Genomic DNA, 11,345 nt, shown 5'->3' on the forward strand with positions numbered 1-11,345 from the left:
TTTCCCTTTGCATGCAGCAGCAGCTGGTTGGAAGCATCAGGGATGCAGCTGCTCTCTCTCACCTCTTTGCTCTTGCTCTGCCACTCCACAAATGCTCTCCCGCTCATGCCACAGCTTTGGTGGCAGGGTTGAGAAACAAGGGTCAGAGCTATAGCTGTCCATGGAGTTGAGACTTTGGATTTTTGTCCTCAATCTGACAGAAGAAGGCCTAAAACCTAGGACTATCCTCCTCTGGGGCCTGCTCTAGCTGCTCTGCTGCTCTGGGAAAAAAAATGCGGCAGTATTGCAAGCACCTGTGGGTTGTGAAATGCCACAGGGCAAAAGTGGCTGGAGCCAGGCATTGATGCCAGAGAGAAAGCAGGATTTAAGGAGCCCACCTGCACTTTGTGCTGCTTATTGGTTATCTGCAGGGGTGCCGTTGCTGGGGCAGGCCATGTTGGGTTGATCTCTGAAGCCTCTTGTCTTGGTGCAGGAACAGAAGCCCTGGCCAAGGGGCCGCATGTGCAGGGAGCACAAGTGCCCACTGATCCGGGGATCTGGGCTCCATCTGGGGGTGGGTTTGGCTCCACAAAGGTTTATGGGCACATTCCTGGGTAGAAACTGCCAGTGAACAGGTTGTGCAAACAGAGGCCACAACCCCATGCTTGGACACCTGCTTCCTCCGTGTGCTGAAGCAGGGAAGATAGTGCCCTGATAAGCTTCATTGCATGGTAGCTCCCAGGGCGCCAAAACGAATTCAGGCACAAGCAAATACTGATGAGACACAGACATCTGAAACCGCTTGCCTACCTGCATTCCCAAGCTAAATATCTGGGGCCAGCTCTGAAGTCTTCTCTAGATGCCTGTGGCTAAGACTGAGCGTGACTGTGGGACTGGCATGGAGCTGGTGTGCTCTGCAGTCCTGGTTGCCCACCGTGGGGATGAATGGGGTTCTCTTCAGCTCCCACCCTGCTCACAAGCCCATGAGCTCGCAGGGAAGGTCAGTGCTGGGGGAGGGTCAGCATGCACCTGCACTTTATCTCATTTACCTTCTCCACCTGCTCTGTCCATGAATGGAGAATCCTGTTCTTGCAGTGCACTGCAGCCTTGCATTTTTGCTGCTTTCAAATATACAAATAAAGAAACTAATACACTAATGTTTTCTTTTAGGAATTTCCAATTTTTACTGTCTTGTCTGTATGGGAAAATGGCCATTTCTAAAGTGTCTAGAGTACATGGTCAATGCACAAATCCCTTGGCATCTCTGCATGCTGCGCATGCTGCTGACAGTTGCATAAGGCCATGGAGGAAGGCTGGGGCTCATCCCATCTAAGCTTTGGCAGCTGAGCAGCCTCAAAGAGGTGTAGAGCAAAGACACAGGCGCATCCAGAGGCAGAGTCAGGCACTGAGGGGCCACTGTTACTTGGGAAGATGCCTTTCTCACCTGGCAGTGAAAAGACACAGGGACAGCTGTGCCCCAGCTTGGGTAGCTCAGTTGCAGCCCTAGGGGCAGGTGGATGGGATAGGATGGGATGGGATGGGATGGGACGGGACGGGACAGGACGGGACGGGACAGGACGGGACGGGACGGGACGGGACGGGACGGGACGGGATGGGATGGGATGGGATGGGATGGGATGGGATGGGATGGGATGGAGGGCGATGCTTGAGGTCCTGCCTGGCCCTGTGTCTTGTGCGGCACTGGCTGTGTAATGCCACCGTCTTTGCACTGGTGCACCTTACATGTTTTCCTGCTTCCCTCTCCAGGCAATTGTCAGAGGAGAATGCTAATCTTCAAGAATACGTTGAGAAAGAAGTGGAGGAGAAGAAGAAGCTGAGCAGGACTAACAAACAGCTTCTCTCGAAGCTGAAGGAGGAAGGTCCCGTGAGCCCCGTGAAACTCCCATCCACATCATCCACTTCTTTTTATCACTACTCATCAGGGAACTCCTCTCCAGCAAAAGTCAGAAACTTAAGGCGATGATTTGGCACCTGCGTGCCGAAGGTCCCCTGCCTTTTATGCATTTCCAATCTGCTAAATGTTTACCATCCAAGGAAGTATTACCATCAGCAGGCACCCAGGGTTCGTGGCTGCAAGCATGCTCAGTAGCTGCATAGCTTTACACTAGGCAGGGTACTCTTATAGTCCCCACATAGGAGCTCTTGGTTCTGACATGTTGATTAGAGTAGCAAAAAAGATAGCAAAAAGCTAGGACAGCAGAAAGTTAGGATAGCAAAACATGTAGTTTGATGTGTTAACATTTTAACTATGGTTAGAGCCAAAAGTTGGAAAATACTATATTAATGGTTCATCAGAATGAACTTCTGCTGCAGTATTTCAGGTTAGCTACAAATACAGTTCAAGTTGTGAATATTTCTGTATATGTGTCTGTGTTTATATACATGTATGTATTGTACCTTTATACCTATATATAGATGCACACACATATATATGTAGTTGAAGATGTTCTGAATTGCATTTTTTATATTATTGGATACTACTAAGTGCTGATATATTTTCATTACAGTCAGCAGTTTTCTAACTCGTGCCTAAGACTTGTATCTAAACGAAATGCATTTCTGTTTAGCCTCCCAGGAATATTTATACCCAACCTAGAAGAAAATTACACAGATGTAGAAGCGCCTTCCAAATGACCACCAAGTGGTACTCTATGTAACATGAACACCAGCGACTTTGACATTCTGAGACAGTACTGCCTTTGAAACCATTACCTTTGCATTGAACACCAGATAAAATACGCATACCATTCACTGCTTTTTAACTCTTAGCATCGATATTGTAAGTGGAGATAGGCTAGAGATGAGAAACTTGAGGGTTTTAGCAAATTTGATAGAGGTTACCGGTTAACGTGTTTCGATTTTAGAGTCTTTAAATCCTAGTTAGGTCTTGTTTTACCTTGTCCTAGTTTGGATACAATCAAAATCTCTGGTTGTATGTTCCTGTACATTTTGATTTATTTCAAGTCCCGTAAGCAAGAAGGACAAAATAAGTTTTTTGTCCTTAACCTTTGCTGGTCAAGAGGGTTCCAGCATTAGGATGAGTTACTGGGTGCCTGCTAGGGCTCTAGCCTGCTCCTATCTGAGACACCAAATAGAGCACAGCAGACTACATGGGCGCAAACGAGGTCAGAATTTCTTTCCTTCCACATATATGTATTATTTCACATTGCTAAAGCTTACCCAAAGTTACAGAGCACTTTTAAGATGCATGGAAAAGAGTGGCTAAACTACCTTTAACTTCCCCACCTAGAAGCAAAAAAACTCACCCAGGCTTGGGGTGACCCCCATCAGAGGGGGTGGTGAGGCCAAGGAGTAGCTGGGGTGGGACAGGCTGCAGGGCCCCTGTGGGCACTGCTAGCAAAAATAATACATCCCTGAGCATAATTTAAAAATAAAAAAGAGATCCGTGGGATTCTTTTCTATCCAGCTTGGGGCAAAGAGCCTGCGTGCACTCCTGCTCTGAGCACTGAGGTCAAATAAGCCGGAGATGGTACATGCAGCAGACCTCTGGGGTGCGGGAGCGCTGTGGGGAGGGGGGCTCTCCTACCCGGGTGTGCGGTGGCACCGGCACACCCTGCACGAGCAGAGGTGGGATTGCACAGCTCTGCCATACTGCTCGGATGGGAGCTGTGCTTCAGCTTTCCTGGGAAGTACTCAGGATTCACAGACTGCAGCTTAGATACAGCTTCAATCACCATCAAAGCGCCTGTGGCCTGTTCCACGGTGTTTAAAAAAAAGGTGATTTTTTTTTTTCTCCTTCTTAGAGAAATTGATTTTTGTAGCAGCTTTTGCATGATACTGTGATACTGAGTAAATTGAGCATCTTGTTAGACTAGATCATGCCACACCAACTACTACTGTTGAAATGCATTACTAGATTTTAGTGTTTCCAGTAAGTGCAACCTGAAAGTAAGATAGATACCCAGCACACACATGCACACAAAGCCCCTTCTTGCCAAGTAAGATTTTAGCCATGTTCATACTTGCTAAACGCACAGATATCTGCAACACCTACTGTACTGTCGTGTTCCATCCTGCCAACACATCTCTGACACAAGGAGAACATAGGAGCACAGGATGATTTGGGTTAGCAGGGACCTTTAAAGATCATCTAGTCCAACCCCCTTGCCATGGGCAGGGACACCTTCCACTAGACCAGGTTGCTCCAAGCCCCATCCAGCCTGGCCTTGAACACTGCCAGGGAGGGGGCAGCCACAACTGCTCTGGGCAACCTGTGCCAGTGCCTCACCACCCTCACAGTGAAGAACTTCTTCCTCGCATCCAATCTAAATCTACTCCATTTAGTTTAAAACCGTTGCCCCTTGTCCCATCACTGCAGGCCCTGGTAAAAAGTCCCTCTCCATCTTTCTTATAAGCCCCCTTTAAGTATGGAAAGGCCACAATAAGGTCTCCCTGAAGCCTTCTCTGAACAACCCCAACTCTCTCAGCCTGTCCTCACAGGAGAGGTTCTCCAGCCCCCTGATCATCTTCGTGGCCTTCTCTGGACTCACTTGAGCAGGTCAATGTCTTTCTTGTGCTGGGGGTCCCAGAACTGGATGTAGTACTGCAGGTGGGGTCTCACTGGAGTGGAGTAGAGGGGGAGAATCACCCCCCTCGACCTGCTGGCCACACTTCCTTTGATGCAGCCCAGGACACGGTTGACTTTCTGGGCTGTAAGCAGACATTGCTGGCTCATGTCCAGCTTTTCGTCCACCAGTACCCCCAAGTCCTTCTTGACAGGGCTGCTCTCAATCCCTTCATCCCCCAGCCTGTATTGATACTGGGGGTTGCCCTAACCCAGGTGCAGGACCTTGCATTTGGCCTCGTTGAACCTCATGAAGTTTGTATGGTCCCACCTCTCCAGCCTGTCAAGGTCCCTTTGCATGGCCTCCCTTCCCTCCAGTGTGTCGACCATACCACACAGCTTTGTGTCATCTGCAAACTCACTGAGGGTGCACTCAGTCCCACTGCCTATGTTGTTGATGAGGATATTAAACAGTACCAGTCCCAATACAGACACTTGAGGGACACCACTTGTCACTGATCTCCATTTGGACCTTGAGCTGTTGACTGCAACTCTTTGGATGCAGCCATCCAGCCAATTCCGTATCTAACACCCATCCACCAAACCCGTATCTCCCTGATTTGGTGACAAGGATGTTGTGTGGGACAGTGTCAAAGGCCTTACAGAAGTCCAGGTAGATGAAATCCGTTGCTCATCCCTCATCTACCAACGCAGTCACACCATTGCAGAAGGTCACAGGATTAGTCAGGCTGACTTGTCAGTAGTTTCTAGGGTCCTCCTTTTTAAAAAACAGGTGAGATGATACAACTAGAGCTGTTACCATGATGCTAATCTAAACTTTTCCATGCCAAACACAAAAGAGCATGTTATTGGCCCAGGACAGGCTGGCTGAGCCCTTTCTTTTTTAATTTATTAATTCTTTCCCTCTATTTCTGGTGCTTTCCTTGGCACTTTGTTAGTTTAAATTCATATGCAAGAGATGCTTCCAGCAGTGAATTGGGAGTGGGGCTTTTATGGTGGGAAAACTGGGACCGATCCCAGCTCCACCATCATTTGGTATCATTGGTGATCCCTTTCCCATCTAATTTTTGACTCCCAATCCTGCCTCTCACTGGATTCTTCCTTGGCATGGCCTCTGGGGCCTGCCCGATTGCTAGAAACGCTGCAGGAGGTTTTGCCTGACCAGAAGGGACCCAGCAACCCACCCCTGCAGGGGTGTGAAGGATGCTTCCTTCTGGTGTAAGCCCAGAAACATGGACTTTTTTTCCGCAGAAAAGGTTATTCCTTTTTCCTGCTCTTCCTCTGTCCTGTCTCTCCTTGCCTCTGTGTGCAGGAGTAGGTGTGAAACAAAAGCCCAGGTCACTTGGGCAGTGGGAGGAAGGGAACAGTCCCTGAGTGGGGCAGCCATTCCCGGGGGATGAAGACCCCCCGAGTGCCTGGCCAAGCTGGTGACCCCTGCTCTTGCCAGGGAGCTGCGACCGAGCAAAGTGAGCTCTGCCTTCCCAAAGGTGTGGGGGCCACACCTCTAGTCTTTGCTCCTATGGCCGCCGCAGGGGCTTTACCAGTTGGCAGGGTAGGGTGGCCTTTCGCAGGAGAAGGAATGCAGCCAGCACTAAGCAGAAAAGGGTTTTATTGCCCCTGTGTCTTTAAAAAGAAGCCGTTTGGTTAACCTTTATTCAATGCAGAAGGCTGCAGTGGCAATAAAACCAGCCTACAGTTGCTCTGAAGGGGCTCCAGAGACTGGCACTGGGAGCGGGTAACACCCACCAGGGTGAGGGGGGATGGCAGGGGAGCTGGCAGCGAGCAGGAGCACGGAGAGCTGGAGGAAAGCTCTGTTTTTCTGCAGGAAAGCGCCGTTTGGCCCCGTTGGGACGGCGCCTCCTGCGGCTGCCAGCACAGAGGGGTTAACTTGGCAGACACACAGTGGCAAAGACTCGCCAAGGTGGCAGGTCGGGGGGAAGGAAAGGAAAAACTATCAAGTGCAAAATCAGGTATTTTATGTCTCTGCACTGATGGCGGTTGTGTCCCATGGACACGCTGAGGAGCCTCTGTACAGTTTCCCACTCAGCAAGAGTTCTGTGGTCCCGTTTACTATGTGGCTAATGATTACAGGAAGAGTTTGTATTATTTCAGTTATGATGTACAGATAAGTGTAATATATTCCTGATAATAAATACATGCGCCAGCGCACATATGGGCTGACGCAGACGAACTAGTGTGTCCTGCAGTGTTTTCTGTGTGTCTGTGCACAGGGAAACTGGAATAAATGGAAAACAAAGCAAAACCCCATTGCAGTGTTACCCCATTATAGTAAAGACTGAAGCTAGACAGCCACTTAGCCTCCTGTCAGGGGGGGCTGGTCGGTTGGGTTACCTGACTATGGTTCACATCCTACAAATTAGATCAAAAATCCCATGAATTCATTTTCTAAGGGTGCTTCCCGTAGAGCTGGGGCTCCCACGACACCAGTGATTGTGGTCTGCAATGTTTTTATTAAGGTGTCATGCTTCTGTACGTGGTAAGGGGAACATTTCTGCTGGTGGCTCAGGCACGGCAGCCAACAAGCACGCTCTGTAACATGTTGGTCCCCCACATTTCCATACCCTCTCCCCTCACCCTGCCCTCCCACTGCGGGCACCCAGTTCCTCAGGCTTTGTCACAAGGATTAAAAAGGCGCCAGGGCACGTCCCACCTCAGGAATGTGTCTGATAACGTCCTTGTGAAAGATTTCCACCAGGCCCCTGGCTCACAGCACAGAAGCTGCGGGAAGGACCAGGACCGAGAGGCGAAGGAAAGCAAGGTTCGTGTTCATTTATCACAGGACGCACAAGCAGGATGCGAATGGTGCAGGCAGTGGCAGGGGGCAGGCAGGCTCCTCCTGCCTGGTGGTTTCAGCATTGTCCTGCAGACCCTGTCCTGGAAAACCCCACCAGCAGAACTCCTCATTCATTACACAGTCCTAATTGCCCGAGACAACCAAATTTTGCAATGCCAGCAAAATTTACACCACCTGGGTAAATTTTAGGATAACTTGGCAGGTTCATGAAGTCCCATCTAATACCTGAACTAGTACTTTAAGACAGGGAGAGGCTCACCTCGGTATCAGCAGCAACAAGCTGCTCAGCGCTGAACACAGACCCCAGCCTGTGGCAAATTCCCCAAATTACGTATTGTCCCACCAGTCTCAGTAAACCCAAAAGACAGGGCAGAGTGAACACGAGCAGCTCCCGCAGCAAGTGCTCTCCTGCAGAGGCTGGGACAGCCAGCAGACGTTGGAACAAGCTGGAAAACAGAGGCAGCCTTGCAAATGAGGGTAAACAAGAGGCATCACTTATTTGGATATCAAGAAAGATGTTTTAATGCTGTACCACATAATTACAAGTGAATTTCCAAATTCCAAAAGCATCATTCAGGGAAGAAGTATTTACAGTGTCACCAGGATAAAAAGTAGCCGCACAACCGCGCTGTGCTTGGGGGGGGGCAAGGTTCACATTTTAAAACTTAAGGCTTTAATCACTACATGAACACGGTAAAAAAAACCCCGAACCAAAACAAAGATAAAAAAGATAAAAATCAGATTTGTTTGCAGAACAAGCATTAAAACTATTTATCATGCCCGTAAGAAATTCTAAGAAACCATTAGGAAAATAGACCATCAAACAGACAACAGGAAGGTATTTACATTTTGCTTAATAATTAAAAAATAAAAACATAGAGACTCTTCCATGGCTTCAGTCAGAAAAATGCTTTTACTGACAGGACCCAAACTCGCACTAGGCTTGCGAGCACACCGCCTCCGGGCTGCCAGCAGCTCCTCCTGCTCCTTGCACCCAGCGCAGCTGGAAGGCACGACGTGCTGCAAGGGAACCCTTTGCTTCTCACCGCTGTCCCAAAACCACCAGTCACTCTGCCGAAACCACCGCCCCACGCAGCACCAGGAGGGAGAGGTGCCTCTCGCTGGCTGGAGCCTGCCTGGTCTCAGATGAACCTCTCATCTCGGAGCGTGAGCCAGAAGCAAATACCCTGAGAAAAATCGAGGTCTGGCTCTTGCTAGCAGAGACGTTCCAGGCTCACCTGGTTTCCAGCTGGGTGTCAGACACCGCACGGACCCCAACTGCAACCGTAACGTAGAGCATAAGGTGGCCCAGGGGGAGGGTTCTGGGGGAGGCATCGCTGCTGGAGTGGGAACTGAATGACAAACCACGAGGCAGAGCAACCAATGGCACCAGTGAGGTTCAGCTCACTTTTGGGATGCTGGCGTGCCTGCAGGCTGCCGGCCTTGCAGAAGGGGGAGCTGGCTGTGAGGGGCACCGTGCGCCTATAGATTTAGCCTTGAACAACTGCAATTTTTCGGTAAGGGGAAAGAAGAGATGGAACCTGCTCGTAAAATCGGGCCCAGGGAACGTCGCAAGGTTATCCAAGGGGTCAGAGACGCTTTTTTTGCCAGAGGGAAAGGGGAGGGTGTTCAGATGGGTGTAGGGGAGGGGCTGCAGGGGAGCCTGCTGTGTGAAAACCCGCACCACTCCTGCTCCTCGCCTTCAAAGCAAGTCCCTCCAGCCTCCTAGGCCTGCCTGTCACCCTTCAGTCATTTGAGCAGGGGACAGCAACGCTCACCTGTATGTGGCTTTCGGGGAGGAGGGGGCAGATTTAAGGAATCCCACTGGAATTCATTAGTATATAAAATGCAATCACTAGAGAAATGGATTTTACAAACTACAAACATAATATCCTATCACACTGCTTTCTGGTCTCCGCGTTAGTAGGGATGGAGTCAGCAGGCAGTGACAGGCACCCTCTGCATGCTGTGAATAGGAGTTTGTTTCTATCTGGGATGGACGAAGGGTGAGAGTGCCCACGGCAAGCACTGCCAGCTAAAACTTTACCCTTTCAAGACCCTGGCAACAAACAGCAACGTGTGGCATCAGCACCCACTGTGTTTTCACCAGTGTGGTCCCCTGCAGCTCCCTCTCCCCTGCTGTAACCAAGCACAAACAGCTCCAAACGGCTCCCAACCAGCAGCACTTTGCCCACAGCACGCCCCGGCCCCCACAATGCTGAGACAGACAGGGGGGCAGCCCCATACCCCTCACACTCCAGAGCTGCCCGATACCTGGCACAGGCGCTCGCTGCTTGAACCAGGGGCACTCCACTCAGAGGGATGGGAAAAAGGCGAAATGAAGCTGAAATCCAGCCGGTAATGATTTTCAGTGATCAAAGAATGAAAGTTGTAAGTAAATAAGCAAAAGCTAGTCATTTTTACAAAAAAAAAAAAGAGTTATTTTTTTGTGGGGAAAAAAGCTGTTGTGACAGCAATTTTCCATTGAGAAAGGCTGGCTGGCTCCATATCTGCAGCCTTGGTGCTGCCCACCTCTGCCCACCAAGCACTGGCAGTCAGTAGGACCCTTCCAACAGCTTCCCTGGAGGGCCCCTCTCGAGCGAGCAGACTGGGAGCAAGTGAATATGTTGAAACAAGGTCAGTTGTGCAGGACAGAGCCTGCCCCGAAAGATCAGGGAAGCCATTTTTACTACGTCTCTCGGCTCTGGCAGAAAAGGATCTGTTCTCGCACCAAGCAAAGGCATCGCTTCTCCATTCCCACCTCTTCATACAGCAAAATGGTCTGCATCTGTACAAAATATTCTAGTAATAAAATAACAACTGAACTATTTACAAAGAAAAGCTCTAATGAATGAAGGCATATTGTCCACACCAGCAAGGTTATGTAGCAGCAGTTGCATGTCTTCAGAGATACCTGGCTTGATCTATGTTACATGCAGACATCAGCAGGGAGGCAGAGGAAATGGAAAAAAACCAACCAACCAACCAAAAAAACCAACAACACCCCCCCCCATTGAGCGAAGTCCTTGATGTTGTCCTACAAAGATGCACACAAGTTTTGCCTTTCAGAATACAAAATGTACAAGCAAGGGGTGGATGCAGCCAGGAGGGGATGGGGCAGGAGTAAGCAGCTGTGTCAAACTCATCACCTTCCCACTGGTCCACTCCCCAGGTCAAGTCAAGCCAAGAGGAGGCCAGGAGGTCCCCAGGTCCCGCTGGGCGTGGGGGGAAGCAGGTAGACAGAGATCCAGGGAGACACCTACGCTTCCCCGTAGCTGGGCTGCAGGCTCCCTCCACCTCCCTGTATCTGGTGAGGAGCAACAAAGAGCAAGAGAGACAGTACCAACCAGCACTGTGGAACTGATGGGTTGAAGAAGTCACGACAGAGGAGTGGCAGACGGAGCTAAGGATCCTCACCTCCACTAGCACATTTGCAGCGGGTGGCTCTGGGGCTGGTACAGGTTATAGCATACTTAAATACCAACTCTGGAGAAGATTTTCCTGTGAACCTTCTCAGAGAAAAGGACACTGAAGAAAAGTGACCCCCATCAAGACTTTCCTTTCCTTCTGTGTGCTGCTACTATACGCCACAAAAGGTAAAATGAAGTTATGGAATATAAATACCAGAACAGATCCCTAAGCAGACAACAAAAATAAGTTAACATTTATTTTTAAAAAAATTACATACAGCAAGAAATCTGCATATTTTAAAATAATTTTCTTTGGAAACACACTTCCAGTCAGAACCCCCAAACGGTCATTGCTGAATGTCTTAATTGCTCAGAAGCTGGTACCCAAGGTAGGGAAAAGCATCCTTACATTTTTGGTACAACAGGAAACTTTACTCCCCTCTAAGTTCACACCTTCTCTCCCTCTCACCACATCTTCAGTGCTTTTTGGGAGGCTGTGGAGTGTGTAGAGCTTGCCTGTGTTTAAACAAAACAGATCTCAGCCCAGTGGCTTTTAATTTCAATATTCTTCTCC

At 49.4% G+C, this 11,345-nt stretch overlaps 1 protein-coding gene across 2 annotated transcripts in view; it reads left to right on the top strand.

Moving 5' to 3' along the window:
* MTUS2 (microtubule associated scaffold protein 2) overlaps window positions 1-1,963 on the top strand; it is a 193,678-nt gene extending 191,715 nt beyond the window's left edge. For both annotated transcript variants that reach the window (XM_086481852.1, XM_086481853.1), the window contains one exon: window positions 1,747-1,963. In XM_086481852.1, the coding sequence (XP_086337978.1) occupies window positions 1,747-1,963 (217 nt within the window). The remainder of the gene's footprint in view (window positions 1-1,746) is intronic.
* Window positions 1,964-11,345: the final 9,382 nt, after the last annotated feature.

This window comes from Leptosomus discolor, chromosome 1 (assembly GCF_034619465.1).
Source record: "Leptosomus discolor isolate bLepDis1 chromosome 1, bLepDis1.hap2, whole genome shotgun sequence".
NCBI lineage: Eukaryota > Metazoa > Chordata > Aves > Leptosomiformes > Leptosomidae > Leptosomus > Leptosomus discolor.